The following is a 16178-nucleotide window of genomic DNA, read 5'->3' on the forward strand; positions in this document are numbered from 1 at the left end:
TTATCCCTCCCAAGATGTTCTGACTGCTGTCCAGTTGCCAGTCCTGAAGATTCAGCTACCAGTCCAGTTTTCTTCTGTATGTGGAAGAGAGTCAGCACTGTTCTGTTCTGCTTTGCCTCAAGCAGCAAGATCTCTTGGGCCAGCCTTACAGTACAGGGTAAACTACAGGAGCTAAATCCACATTGGCATAGTCCACCTAATGTATGGCAAACCTGCAGGTCTGTGCCAAGTGACCTTTTTCAGCAGTAACTCCCTGTAACAGAGTCTCGCCCTATTTGAAGCCTCACTGGGACCTGGTACTTTCCGCACCAGGCAAAGCTTTTTAAATTCCACCTGGATTTTATAATCTTTCATACATTTCTGCAACTATGTTGCATTTTAAGTAGTTTTAGAATCATATTTTTAGATGCTCTTCTGGTGCATGTAATTTTTACCCTGCTGCTTTTAAGTACTTGCTGCATTTGATGCCTATGGTTTTTCTGATGCTTTCACCCTACATTTTCCAACAGCTATTTATTACAGGGCAACTGAAATGCCCTTAAAAATAAATAAATAAATAAATAAAGTAGGGGTATGATCATGCGGATAAGCAGATTGCATTTCTGACAATTTGTGGAGTGGTCCACTGTGATCTATTTCCTGGCAATCACACAACGTGCAGGAAACTGCAGCCAGATCCTGCTCTTAAGTCAAGCTGGACCTTTTTGGTTCAACTGTATGGCTACTTCTTTTGCGGGGCAGGCCGAAGTTATTCCCTGGTAGATGGAAGAGTTGCTTTGTGAGAGGTTGATCCCTGCAGAGCAACGCTTTCCAATGTGACCAGATGTGTGCCTTTTTCGCCATGTGATTGCACTCAGAATGAAAAGGAACTTGAGACTGGGAATTAGTGTCCTATGGAGGCAACAATTTGCTTCAAACAGGGAGCTCCATGGATGGAAACATGCTTCTGTGTATCCACGTAAAGTGTACTGCTCTGCATCAATGCTCATCTGGGTACCCCTGAACTAGCTGGATGAGTCTTGTCATGCAGACAGGGATTATATCATCTATGATTAAACTGGTTTACAGCAAAAATGTGCTATGCTTTATTTCAAATTATATTTCTATTTCCCCCAAGAGTCCCTTAGATCAGTGTTTCTTGGACTGCAATTCCCAGAAGCTTTCAGCTGTGCCAGCAGGGTTTCTGGGAGTTGCAGTCCAAGAACACAAGGTTGTGAACCAATGCTTTAAATAAATCATTTTTATTCCCTAGATGGAAAACCAAAAGGCAGGAGAGGGAAATATATATTTTGCCAAAACCTGCCCTGTAAGCCAAAGCTTCTGTATCTGTATCTCCAGTTCAAATAAAACATCATGATATACCATTTTATAATGAAGAATACAATGCTCATCTTGGTCTTTACTCTCTGCAGCCTGAAAAGCAAATAAGGTAGTAAAGTTTATTTCATTGCACTTGGCAGGGAAGGGCAATTGTAGGGCACCATGCCTGTCATTCTTCTTGTCTTGTTGAAGAGACATGAGCTCCTGGAAACATCACCACTTTGTTGACTCACGTGTGTGTGCGATGGAAACTTCTGGCATAATCAAAGGTACATCCCCCTAGATACAGTCACTCAATAATCCTATTTTCCCCCAAAAAACAATAAGGAGTCTTTATGACACCTTAAGGGCTAACAATTGTTATTAAGGCAGAGAATTTTGTGGATTGAAGCCCATTGATAACTGATTAAGTGTCAGCTTTCAAAATGGCACAAAACAACTTTTGCTGACACACACTAGCATGATTACCACACTGGGTTCCGCCGTGGCCACTTCCGGTTCTGCTGCCACAGCACACCACTCACTGTTCTCCTCCCCCCCCCCACTTTGGGCATGTGAGCCCAAAAAGGTTCACCACCACTGATCTAGTGCAATCCAGCCTGGGACAATTGCACCCTCAGTTTGTCTTGTATTGCTTGTATTGCCACCATGGGTGAGGCATGCACACTGCAAAATACACCTAGATATTGCCCCTTTACTAGAAAGGCTTTCCCTTACAGTCTTCTAAGTCAGTGGTTCTTAACCTTTGTTACTCAGGTGTTTTTGAACTGCATCTCCCAGAAACCCCAGCCAGTACAGCTGATGGTGAAGGCTTCTGGGAGCTGCAGTCCAAAAACACCTGAGTAACAAAGGTTAAGAACCAGTGTTCTAAGTCTTCATCTTTTCTGCCTGTTTCTGGGTCCATTTTCTTTTTCCCTTTTGCTGTCACTTGCATGCTGCCTGCAATTTCTCAGTCCATTATTTTTCAGTGCTGCAACACAAACACCTGAAAAACCAGCTGGACCACAAAAACTGCAGCTGTGCTTCCTTTATTTCCTGTGACCCGCTGCCCTCTTTATCTTGTTGTGACAGGCTTTCTTGGAGTGTGGCGGCGAACAAGGTAAATGATGGACAAATTGTCCTAGGGCCTGCTAATATACCTAGAAACCCAAATGTACTTGTGAGTGACTCAGAAGCAGTCTTTCTGTTGCACATCATTTTGTCCAGAAACAAGGTTTTCTCCACTGTAATCGTGGCCAGCTGTTCTAGTGAGCAGTCAGCAATATGTCCTTAAATGTGTGCAGAGAGTAACTATTAACAATAAATAGGCCCCAGAAGAAAACTAATGATGGAGAATGGCCAGGTCTCGGGATTTAAGTGACTTGAAACGAAAAGCTTACAGATGAGGAATGCATGAAAGTATTTGCTACTTCCTTTGTTATTTGCCATAAAAACATAAAGGTGAGTACCATACAAACCTAGTTATTCCTGAAGTCACCAAGTCCAGCAGTAGTTGGTCATCAAGTTAACAGTCTTGAAGCAGGTAAGAGGAAGAAGACACAAGAAGCTCTTGCTGTCTCCTTGTAGGCACCCTCCAAAATTCTATTCCTAGCTTCACTGGGAACAATAAGTGATTGCCCCAAGATCCTGCTATATTTTCAGGCCAAATGTGACTAACAGTTCAATTGGCTTGCCATAATAAATAGGGTCAAGATATCACAGAATGTCTGGAACAGCCTTTCTAATGGTTAAGCTACAATTATTATTGCAGTGATGGAGGTTTTGAAGCAACCAGCTGGCACAAAAGCTCAAAAATGAGGTCAGTGCTCGATTTTTTGTAGCAGAACTCAACAACAAGTATGGTCAAAGCTCTGTGGAGCAGGACTGAAAGGAAGTGTCCTGTATACTGAAGCATTCAGAAAGAAGAGAAAAGATTACATGAGAAGAAACATAATAATGGATGACAGGCACAGACTGAAGGAGCATTTTGCACGACGTACCCAATAAAAACACTCTACCAGTGAATTAAGTGAGAAAAGGAAGAAGGCCAATACAATAGTGATTATTCCTTGATAAGCTGAGTCCTTGAGCAAAATGTTATGCCCTCAAATATCAGGCTGGCAAAAGCACGATATTAAAGCCATTTCCAGGATTTCAAAAACAAGCTATCTGAGAGAATCAGGATGGCAAAGAAGGAAGTAAAGCAGCAATGAAAGTAAGACGAAGGAGGCTGAGAAAAGCATTGGCACACAAAAGCATATAGGCTTATAAGAAAGCAACAGAAGTTTTGAAGAAAGGCTGTTAGATACTGCAGGGACAGATAACAGCTGTAGAACAATCTGGCAGTGGGAAGGCCAGTCTGTAGACCACCTGATGAATTCCATATCAGGCAATGGTACTGAAGGAAGCATCTATTGGTCATCATGCCATTAGAGAAAGCAAGACCTTTTGTTTGTTTTTGGTGAAGCCTAATCCTCACATGGGACACTTTGTGCTGCCTGTAGCTAATTAGACACTTGCAGAGAGTTTCAAAATATTCAGATACACAATTTCCTTACAAGACACATAGCATGTAGATGGGTGGAGTACACATGAGTATGCAGTTGAAAAACAGATATAACTATCGAATGTGTTCTGACGTTTGAGTGGTGTCCTTTTCATGATGAAAGAAAACACATTTATTGCACAACTGTCACTGCTGTTCCTCAGGGAAATTTTCCATCCGTTTTTGGTTTCTTCTACATAACTGAGGTGTTTCTCAAGCATGCCAAGAGCTGCATCTGAATGGGAAGACTTCCATGTTTATCTGTCTTAGTATGCTGTTATTTACATCATTTGTGAATATCAACCAAGGAGCTGTTTTTTGTTGGTGTATTAGATCAATACACATTACTTTAGGTTTGTTTTTGTACATATGTCAAGCAGCACCTTCTGTCACAAAGTAAGCCCAAAGAATGTGTGCAATGCCTTCCAGACATTTTAAGAGATTCCAAGTGTCACTATGTTTCCTATACAGCAGAAATTGTCCCAATAATTTGATTTTCAGTTAAATGAATGGTATTAAGAAGAATATAGCTATTACCGTAATTATATGTTAACATGCATATATTAAAGTAAAGAAGGTTTTCATAATAAGATTATTTTTATAGATGTATCTGGGGAAAATTTATTGAATTTATATCAATTAAGGGGAAGTATTTTGCACTTTCACAAGAATCACTGCAATTTTGAAAAGTGGCATGAGGCTCCATAGAGAGAAGGAAGACTGGTCCCGGGGGCGGGGGCATGATTTGTATGATTTATTTCCTTTAGAAAACTGACAATATATCCAAGGCTGAAGAACAAAGTGCTATCAAAATTGCTCTGCTCCCTCCTGCTTGTTAAAGATGTATTCAATCTGCTTCTGAGGGTCTAGATACTCTATTTTTCTTCCTATCAGTTCCACTGCAATTATCATGGACACTGCTGTGTACTTACAGGATCTGGGGCATATATACACAGGAAACAAATGGCAGTTTATATCTACAGAGGCACCTTTCTGTCCCTGACGATCATGCTGCCCTGCAGCACAAAATCAAGCTTTGAATCTACTGCAGGGAAGAGAACAACAGAATGTGCTTATGTTCTGTCCCAGAGAAGCTGCCATTCCTTTTTCCACATTACAGTATTCCTGGAAACAGAAATGATAGACTATCAGCACTCTCCCCTGTTTTCCTTCCATGACAGATTACATCCTTCAAGTTGTGCAAGCATTTTCTTTTTCTACTCTCACACTAACATGGCCATACACACAGGATTTCCTGGGAATGCAAAAAGGAGGGAGCAGACTGGTAGAGAGCAGTATTAAAGATGCCAGAAAAATACTACTTTCCTAACAACACCCCTTGACTGTACTTATCTATTATCCATTAGTCTTAGCTGGCACAGCCAATCATGAAGGACATTGAGAATCAGAGTCCAACAACATGTGGAGGGTCATACTTTGCTCATCCCTGCAAAGGGATATCGCATGGGATATTTTTATATATCTGTTTTGTTAGAGAATTGAACTTGCATCTTAAAATGATACCACAATCTTGTCCTAAGCTTATTCTGTAGCTATGCCCATGAGCAGAAAGAAGCTTCCTTAGGTTTTTTCCACTAACATTTTCCAGAGGGATGCACATAAGGTCTACTTTGATAAAGAAGGCAAAATGGAATGGGAAAGAAAGGGCACTGTGTGTGTTCATATGTACACAGTTGTGTACAAAATATGTTGTGATGGTGTCAGGTTTGATACAAAATCTCTGGAGAGATTAGATAAGGTTTGCTATAGGGTATCTCATACGCCTGGAAAAGTAAAACCTCTGTCTTCTGGATGTAGGCAAACTTCCAATGAGCATGTATATTCTTGATCCATAAAATAATTGGAGTCGGGGGCAGTGAACAGGAAATATTGCACAGGAACAGCAAGGAGATCAGGTGGTGAATACCTCTGTATTATTCATTCATTTGATGCATTTGATGATTAGTAAAATCACTTGGAAACGAGAGCTTCTTTGGCTGCACAGGATCAAGCCTGCAAAGAGGAAAGTGCCTCAGGAATTACTTCAGAGAAGGTGATCAGTGGTTAAGCTAAGAATATATGTCTTATCTTCATCTGGATTCACACTATTGATATCTAACAAACAATGTTTTCCTAGTAGAACTGTCAGATACTGTGCCTCAATCTTCAGATGTAAATCCTCTAGATATTTTTTTTTAAAAGATGCTTAAAGTTTCTGACATTCATGGCTGAGAATATAGAAGTTGCCAGCAGATCCTGTGAGACAGCCTGAATGAATCTGTCATATTAAAATGCCCCAATATTATGAAATGCCTTCAGGGAGCACTCTTGTTTTACATATATATGTCTTTAATGCTCTGACTTAGCAGTTAATATGTTGCATTTTCCTCTCACCAAGTAGTACAAGCTGAATCCAGATGTACCCCTCACAAATGGAAAACGGTGTGTAGGATGCAGCAGGAATTGATTTAAAAAATCACTGTCATTAACTTCTTTTAGCTGCCTTTCACTGAATTAAAGACCCCTCAGTTACGAAAGGGTGCCTTTCATTCATGGCCTAATGTATCCAACTGTCCTGAGAAACCATGCCATTGTTAAACCACTGCTAAACCATTGTTCAACTATTGCTAAATATACCACTTTTATGTGATATTTATATAACGGTTACACTGAGACACAGACCCATACGGGATGGATGATGGTGAATTCAAAGACCCAAGAACTTCACATAAATGTGGTTCAGGTTACTGGGATTGTAGACTACATTTTAAACCAATGATATTAACCTTTCCTATGATGGAAATCTTTGATCTGTTTGAGGACATCCAAAGACTATACAATAAAACAATTTGCTTCTCTGACTACAAAACAGGAAGCCATTGAACAGAGAAGGAGGTCTTCCCTTGAAATCCTCCTCTGCACATTAAGGCTTTCCAACAGTGGGAGGTGAAAAAAAGAGAGGTGTTCTGGAGGCAGAGTGAAAAACCTGAAGGTTGAAACAGGAGGTTCCCAACCACTCCTGTTCTTCAGATATATAATCTGTAGGAGAGGATGGATTGCACCAGGAAGGGTGCAAACAGAAATTAAATATATACTGTATATATACTATTAACAAAACAAACAAGAGAGGGAAAATACTCCTCACCAACACACATATATACCACATTGCCCACCAGGGGATAATAGGTGGAGGAAATGGAGACCATGAAAAACGTTGCAGGGTAAAGTGCTAAGGCATGGAATATGCAACCTGGGTGGCCTGCCGCAGGTGGTCACTGCTCCCATTGTTGCACATGAATTCCCCATGCCAGGAGCACTAGGGATGAACGCACAGAGGATGATTCTTCCCATTTCTTTGAAAGTGTGACCCTGGGGATATGTATCCTACCAAGACTATTTTTACAGCCCCTAGAGTCACACTGCCTCAGCCTACCCCCCCCCCCCAAAGTTTTCTACACTCCAGCAAACATTCTAACAAGCAGTCTTGGACACCTCCAGTAGCTGCAAGTTAACTTTTTTTTGTAGATCACCAGGGCTCCTGTAGCGTTTAACTTTATAAATTGCCTATAAAACAAACAGAAAATGGAGTTCTATCTACTTTGTTTCTCATTTGTTCATATTTTGGGTCATCTGTTTAGCCTCTGTAGGATTCCCGAGACAGAAAATTGGCCCCTGGACTTACAAAAGTACCCACTGCATTGTCCTATGCCTCTCCATCCTGCTGGCAAGCGGTATCAAGATCTGTAGGAAGGGGGAGGTTTAACCTTGCCCTCATGCCATCTGAAATAACCAGAGATAAGAATGTTTCCTTCCTTTTTTTTTCTTTTTGCCCAAAATGGAGACACAGAATTGGGTACTACTTTTGCCAGGATTAGAACAAGCAACAAATCTAGAAAACTGTGTGACGATTCTGAGTTTTCCCAGAAGGAGAAACTAAAACTAGCAACTGACCAGTGATGAGTCTTCTGTCTCATGAGAAAGGGCCTCTTTCAGATTGAACTCCACCTTCTTCTCGCCCTCTTCTTTAGGCCTACAGTAAACAAAGAACATAGTTCAGTGAGTTTTAAAATAAGTGTAGGGAGAAAACATAGTTGTTTTATTTTCTTTTTAAGGATATATTTCTATTTTAAAATGTTTATACTTATAGACAGCATATCACCACCAAATAAACAGTAAACCAGTGCAGTAAAATCATTTAAAGACATTTATATGTGCATGTAAAATTTGGAACTCTCAGCTCACAGCCTGAAACTATCAGACAGCCAAGTTCAGGACGGGCCAAATAAAAAAAATTCCCCATGAAATTAGAAGCACCTGAAAATCAGCTCAACTAGACAACTACAGTACCTTAGATAAAATAGGATAATTTCCTTGGACACCAGTGCACAGCATTTCAGTCCTTTCTTCTGTTCAATAAATAAACTGCCTGTTTCACTATCCATTAATTGACCCCCAATTTCCCCATAAATTAATGAGGAAAATCAGTGTAGAGATAGGCTGAAAACAGTACAGGACAAATGATTCTGCACACAAAAAAGGGATCAATAGTGGGCCAGTTCCTGCACTGTTTTCAATCTATTCCAAACTGTTTCTCCTCAATGAACACACAGTTTGTGAGATTCACCATACAAGGAACAAACAAGGACTACAGTGTGTCACCATTTACAGGGGATAGTATCTACAATGTGTTTCTATCTCTTTATGGTAAGTAATGCTCCTAAATAAACAATGGTTGGGTTTATTGTAGCTGCTTCTTCTTGTTTTGTAATGATGTTGATGAATTAATTAAAAATAGTTATGCACATTTGTGTTTTTATATGAAAATTCCCAGAATTCCCTAGTCAGCACTGCTACTTGTCATGCTGCATGGACAGTTCAAGGAGCTGTAATCCTTCAACTAGTAAAATATTGTACAGTCGTGCCCCGCTTTACGCTTACCCACATTACGATGAATCCGCTTAACGTTGAAGGTTTTGCGATTGCAAAAACGATTGCAAAACGATGTTTTGAATGGGGGAATTTTGCTGCGCAATGATCGGTTCCCTGTTTCGGGAATTGATTTTCGCTTCCCGACGATCAAAAGAGCTGATCGTCGGGTTTTCAAAATGGCCGCCAGGTGCTCAAAATGGCTCCCCACTGTGTTTAGGTGCCATTTTTCGCTGTACAGGCACCCAAAAATGGTCACCCCTATGGAGGATTTTCGCTGGACGGTGAGTTTTTAGCCAACTGGAACGCATTAACTGGGTTTTAATGCATTTCAATGGCTTTTTTTCCGCATTACGATGTTTTTGTTCTACAGCGATTTCGCTGGAACGAATTAACGTTGTAATCTGAGGCACCACTGTATAAGTAAAATGATTGTACTGTATTATAATTTAAGTTGCTTTGTTATGGTTGCCATGAAATACATGGCTATTAAGTAATTTGAGAGGATTGGCAAGAAAAATTATTAAAAATAATTTTAAAAGTACTCCAAAACACACACACACACACACACACACACACACACACACACACACACACACACACACACACACACACACACACACACACACACACACACACATTTGCAGAACTTAAATTAAAAGATTTCAGAACACCGCTGTTTGTCGTGGCTGTAGCTAGATGGAATGAGCATTTGGTCAGAGCACATGTTACACCCACATAACCTACCCTGCTTCATGTTCTGGCTCTAGTTCGAAGTCAAATTCCAGGTCTGTGGTCCTGGCTACTTTGTGCTGTGAGGATTCCTCTGAGATTTTTCTCTTCCCTAGTAATTCGAGCTGAAAAATAATTATGATGTTCTCCTTGAGATGCTAGAAACACCAGTTTATGTATGACAAGCTGGAACAGAGGGAGCGATAAACCCTATTTCCTATTGAGTGTGTTTTGTTCCTGCTGTGGCCTCTTGTTCAGCTCCCAAATGCTTTTGTTCCTTTCCCCCATCTCTTCATGGCCCATTGTGCTTCCACTACACAAACCCACTTGTATCTTATCTGCTGTTTACACTGCTGCATCACTTCTAGCCCCTTGGTCTTACTAAGGGTGTAACTACACAAAGAGGATATGCCACCACAGAGAGAAAGAGAGAGAGAGATTTTAATCATTACAAGGCACATAGAAAGACAACCAGATAGTCTGAGCTTTAATGTTAGTATTAAACCTACTTCTCATGGCAGACAAATGCTTGGGACCTGCAAGTCCCAAACATTTGTCTGCCATGAGGAGGCAAATCTCCCTGTATAAACCTGCCTATAAGATCTGCTGGGGAGGCCCAACTCCATATCCCACCATTGAGAACAGTTCATTATGCGGAGACATGCCAGTACAGTGGTACCTCGACTTGCGAACTTAATCCATATTGGAATTAAGTTCATAGGTTGAAAAGTTCACAAATTGAGTCAAACCTTCCCATTGGAATGCATTGAATACCATTTAATCCATATCTGCTGTTTTCCGTTTGTAGCTCGAGGCGCTGTTTGTAGGTAGAGGCATTAGTTCACATAGGAACTAATGCAAAGCTGGTTAATCCATATTCTACCACTAGGAGGTGATTTTTTAAATATATATATATTTCTTCTTTTGATCTAAGGTGAGCAAAAAAGGGAAGGAAGTATTTTTTTTGCTTCGTAAGTCGAGGCTCCATTCACAGGTCGAAACGACTTTTTGCGAATGAAGCCGTTTGTAACTCAAATCATTCGCAAGTAGGGACGATCGCAAGTCAAGATACCAGTGTACATCAGGAACATCCCCCTCAAGTCAGTGCCTTTAGAAATGGGCAGGAACCATCGAACTAGTGGTTGGTGCCAGTTTCAGCTGAACAGGTGTGTGGTGTTACTCAGCTCCTCCTGCTCCAGTGGGTGCCTACTCAGAGGCAGGGCCCAGAGGAGGCACAACAGGGAAGCTGGGATGCTGCCTCTCAGTGTGTACCTGGTGGAGGAGGTGGGGCTGGGAACTGCCAAACATCTGATCATCTGAAGGAGGAACTGGCACGAACTGCTGGTTTGGTGGTTCCTGCCCATTTGTAGAGGCACTGACTTGAGGGGGATGTTCCTGCTATACTGGCATATAGTGCCCTACTACAGGGTTTGTGCCAATCTCTATGTTTCTCCTACAGACAGCATTTTCAGACAATCCTTCTCTGATGTAGCATAAGCCAGATAAACACCGTAGTTTCACAATATCAAGATTGTGCTATGTCACTTGGAAAAATATTTTTTTAGAAAAGATGGTCCACGGTCAATGACACCGTAGGACACCCTAGGACATGTTCACCCACTCCTCCTTGGCATTGAGATAGGTAATCACACACACCAGAAACTTGAGTCGAAAGTGATGTGACTCGAATTGTTGAGTAAAAGTGATGTGAATTGAGTAATGGCCCTGCTGGCCAAACAAAAGGACTAAAATACTCGTTTTAAGCTTTGTGCTTTGTAGTTAATGGAAAATCCACTGAATTTACCATCTCCAATACAAACTGCAGGGTAAACTGCAGTGTAGACACACATTGAAAATATTCAAAGGTAGGAGTAGGCAATATGTCAGTTTTGCTTTCTCACATTTCAGTTCTGTGAATGTTGGTAAATTCTAATTTTTTAAAAATGAAAAATAATGAACAGATTTACCAATTTCACTTCCTCTCACAATCACATTTTGTTCAAAACTGTTTAAATAATGAACAAAATTTTCACCCATCATTATTCACAGACCCAGGACAGTACAACAGTACTGATGTCAAAGTTCTAAAAACCTCTTTTCCTGATATATAACAAAATGGGGGAAAATAGGATTCCTCTGCAGAAACAATTCAAAAAGATTTTATGAAAAATGTTAACAAGAAAATAAAATGAAAAACAGTATTAGTGTTTTGTGGTTTTTTTTAAAAAAAATACCAGGTCTATTATTCTCAATTTGCTCTGGTGTTAGACACACTTGCCTATAAGGGACTGAAAAGCATTGCCTTCTATGGGCGACTTACGGTGGTCAGCCGTTGAAGAGCAGCAAATCGTTCCTCCCATGTGGCTGTGGATTTCTCGAAGGCTTCATGTCTTTTCAGCAGTTTCTCCACACTATCCACAGTTTGCCCATAGTCACCACTGGACAGATAGGGCTCCTGGGCAATAAGCCAGGCCTCAGCCACTGCGGCATCTCTGGAAAACTGACATACCTCTAGCACTGTTGAGAAGGGAAGGGAAAGGAAGGAAAGGAAAGAGGAAAAGAAAAGAAAAGAAAAAGGATGTGGTGAGCAGATAAAAAAAGGAAGGTTCCTATATCTTTAATAGTTTAATAGAACAGGAAATTTCACAAGATACAATCTACCTGCTCAAATCTCCTCATTCACACAATTATCAAAGGCACAAGAATCCTATCTTCTTTTTTGTACATACACTCACACTTACAACTGCAATTAAATCTCTGCTCATGATCTGAGTTCAGTCCCAACTAGTTCAGGTATTTTGTTTTGTTTATTTAAAACATTTTTACTCCTCTTTTGTCCCTAAAAAGGACCCATGGAGACTTGAAACATTAAAAGACAAGTTTTTCTCCACAGCCTTGAAACTAATTTCCCCCCTAGAACTGAAGTTTTCATTGATGTAAATAGAAGCTCCCCTTGTAGCTAATAACATGGAATGGAGCCTAGTTGTTAGCACCATGCCAAGGGAAGAAAGTGCTGAAATGCCGTCTTTCCATTTGCCATTGTGCCAATAGAAATCTTCACTCATCCAATTTTTTTAAAAAGTCAAAATACGTAGAACGCCAAATGACATATTAAGCTCCTCATCTAGTCTGGCTCCTAAGCAACCAGCTGCATGTGGCCAGCACTAATCTTAGAATAAATTCCAGCAACAGTTTCAAACATCAAGGGGATCCTTCACAAATAAATGCAAGAGTGAAAAATGTTACTGCCAAAATTAATGGAGAAGGAAGCCACTGCTATTTCCAACAGAAGATGCAAATGCTTCCTAAATATGATGCACAAATAATAAGGGTGCATATGCCTAGAAATTCTAATTTACCTGGAATCAATAAGGTCCTAAATCTACCCACAAGAAAAAAGTTCTGCTTGTAGGGAAAAGCTTCACTCAGGCCACCCCTACTGGTAAACATCACAGCTTGCTCAATACTCACATAAACGAAGCCAGTCCCAACGTCTATCCCACTTCTCCAACATCTCCCTTCGTTTCTCTGTCAATTGCATCAGCTTCTCCTTTATCTATTAAAAAAACAGAGTGAAGGAAATTTTCCTTTTGGTGATAAGTTTCATGGTTGTTCAGTTAAAACAGTGATGTTCCTATTGTCAAATATATTTATTTATAATATGGGTAAATAAAAAATAAATATATAAAATGAAATAAATAAGAACTCTTTTTTTAGATCAGAACTCATGGCTGCTAAAACACTGCAGTATCCATAATCCAACATACTTAGCCCCAAGTATTTCACCCCACATTGGATGGCACCCATTAGGTGTGAAATATCATAAAATAGCTATTAAATCTTCACAAAACACAGGTATAGCGTGGGATATTTTCCTTGTAGTTCTGTGACCAATTAAAGGTGCCATGTGATAGGAATGGTACAATGTAAAAGACAAGAGTTGGAATGCAAATGAAGTGTCATGGCAGTAGACCTGTCCTGAAATAAGAGTATGCTCTGTTCATGTATAAACTGCAGGGAATTCAAATGCTTAATGTACTCTGCCTTGTGCATTATTCTTGACAGAAACTGACAAGATGACAGCTTCACAATTAGAAGCACAGTTGCTTTAAGAAGTAAAAGGCATTTGATTATCCTCCAGTGAGATTTCACCACTCTTCAAGTTACAAATTAGGTCATTTTTGTTTGGAGATTCCTAATCAAGAGGTTTTTTTTGCTGACCTTGAGCCAGACATCCTGGAGAGTGATGTCAAGTGGGCCTTAGAAAGCTTGGCTAACAACAAGGCCAGTGGAGGTGATGGCATTCCAGTTGAACTATTTAAAATCTTGAAAGATGACGCTGTTGTGCTACATTTCATATGCCAACAAGTTTGGAAAAGATCAGCCTACATCCCAATCCCAAAGAAGGCCAGTGCCAAAGAATGCTCCAACTACCCTACAATTGCACTCATTTCACACGCTAGCAAGGAGATGCTCAAAATCCTCCAAGGTAGGCTTCAACAGTATGTGAACTGAGAACTCCCAGAAGTACAAGCTGGATTCCGAAGGGGCAGAGGAACTACAGACCAAATTGCTAACATGCGTTGGATTATAAAGAAATCCAGAGAGTTCCAGAAAAACATCTACTTCTGCTTCATTGACTATGCAAAAGTCTTTGACTGTGTGGACCACAACAAACTATGGCAAGTCCTTAAAGAAATGGGAGTGCCTCACCACCTTATTTATCTCCTGAGAAACCTATACATGGGACAGGAAGCAACAGTTAGAACTGGATATGGAACAACTGACTGGTTCAAAATTGGGAAAGGAGTATGACAAGGCTGTATATTGTCCCCCTGCTTATTCAACTTATATGCAGAATACATCGTGCGAAAGCCCGGACTGGAGGAATCCTAAAACGGAATTAAGATTGCCGGAAGAAACATCAACAGCCTTCGATATGCAGATGATACCACTCTGATGGCAGAAAGTGAGGAGGAATTAAGGAACCTTGTAATGAGGGTGGAGAGTGCAAAAAATGGTCTGAAGCTCATGGCCACTGGTCCCATCACCTCCTGGGAAATAGAAGGGGAAGATATGGAGGCAGTGAGAGATTTTACTTTCTTGGCCTCCATGATCACTGCAGATGGTTACAGCAGCCACGAAATTAAAAGACTCCTGCTTCTTGGGAGGAAAGTGATGACAAACCTTGACAGCATCTTAAAAAGCAGAAACATCACCTTGCCGATAAAGGTCCGCATAGTCAAAGCTATGGTTTTTCCAGTAGCGATGTATGGAAGTGAGAGCTGGACCATAAAGAAAGCTGACCGCTGAAGAATTGATGCTTTTGAATTGTGATGCTGGAGGAGGCTCTTGAGAGTCCCCTGGACTGCAAGGAGAACAAACCTATCAATTCTAAAGGAAATCAACCCTGAGTGCTCCCTGGAAGGACAGATCCTGAAGCTGAGGCTCCAATACTTTGGCCAACTCATGAGAAGGGAAGACTCCTTGGAAAAGACCTTGATGTTAGGAAAGTGTGAGGGCAAGAGGAGAAGGGAACGACAGAGGATGAGATGGTTGGACAGTGTCATCGAAGCAACCAAGATGAATTTGACACAGCTCCGGGAGGCAGTGGAAGATAGGAGAGCCTGGTGTGCTCTGGTCCATGGGGTCACGAAGAGTTGGATACGACTAAACACAATCAGGAGGTAAACAATGGACTTCCTCTGCATGTTGACTGTACAAACAGTTAGAATAATTGCCATCTCTGGAGCAACTTTAAAGAATGCAATCTCTGGAACATAATATTCTATTCAGTTCCAACTGCAGCTCTCATCTGATCTGTTTCTGACCTCTGTTGAAAAGCTTGTATTGGTAACTCCTCACCTTAGCTGCAGCATGATGCCTGCGCTGCAGCAATCCTTTGCCAAGATCAATGCAGGTGGTGAAACTTTTGTCCCTTGTATCTATCTCAGACTTTATCCCCTGGTGGTATTTCATCAGGAGCTCCACAGATGAAACATCCCTGAAAAGGGGGAGATAATTGAGAAATAAGCAGCATAACCTTTATAACACCAAGCAGTTCTCGGTGATGCAGTATTTAATGCTGGAAAGTTCAGGATTGCTTTTCATGTTTTGAAAATGCCATCAGGTAGATAAATGCTATGCCTAACTAAACCAATAAAGATTACATGCAACTGACTTCCAGCCACACTGTTTTCTAGAAAGTCACACTTTGCAAAGGGTTTGAGACTATAACTGGAGACAGAAGCAGCTCTTAAGGGTTCCATTGGTATGTCAGAAACTGCAGGGGTTTCTCCAAGGTCTGGACAGAGGAAACAGCAACACGTGAGAGGACAGTTCCATTCCCTCTTGTTACCTGGGCTTTTCCTGAGTTTCAATTTGTCGGATCACAACTTCCATCCAAGATACAAGGTCCCGGACCATGCTGAAGAAACGGAATTTTTCTGCTGTGTCAACAAGCTGAGCCCGCCGTCCCTCACAAGCTTGAAGCAGAGCCTTCCAAGCCTTCACCACCTCCTGCTCTTGCATGTGAATAGCAACTGCCTGTTCCCCAGCATAAGCTGCCTGCAAACGTGCTGCCACCTCCTGGAAATGCTGAACCTGGCAAAAATCCAGAGAAGACAGAACTATACAGATAATCCTGGGCAGCATCAGTTCATACACACTACAGCTG

General features: G+C 41.0%; 1 protein-coding gene across 6 annotated transcripts in view; it reads right to left on the reverse strand.

Annotated features, from left to right (window-relative positions):
• The window catches only part of SPTB (spectrin beta, erythrocytic), a 148062-nt gene that overhangs the window by 15457 nt on the left and 116427 nt on the right, over positions 1-16178 (reverse strand). For 4 of the 6 annotated variants that reach the window (XM_072985362.2, XM_072985359.2, XM_072985361.2 and 1 more), the window contains 6 exons: positions 15861-16105; positions 15368-15506; positions 12974-13058; positions 11823-12019; positions 9518-9627; positions 7796-7874 (listed from right to left, as the gene is read on the reverse strand). In XM_072985362.2, coding sequence (XP_072841463.2) covers positions 7796-7874; positions 9518-9627; positions 11823-12019; positions 12974-13058; positions 15368-15506; positions 15861-16105 — 855 coding nt within the window. Of the gene's footprint in view, positions 1-5756; positions 7625-7795; positions 7875-9517; positions 9628-11822; positions 12020-12973; positions 13059-15367; positions 15507-15860; positions 16106-16178 lie in introns of those variants that run through there. The other 2 variants (XM_072985364.2, XM_072985363.2) reach the window with 2 other exon arrangements.

This window comes from Pogona vitticeps, chromosome 1, assembly GCF_051106095.1.
Source record: "Pogona vitticeps strain Pit_001003342236 chromosome 1, PviZW2.1, whole genome shotgun sequence".
In the NCBI taxonomy this organism is placed as follows: Eukaryota; Metazoa; Chordata; class Lepidosauria; order Squamata; family Agamidae; genus Pogona; species Pogona vitticeps.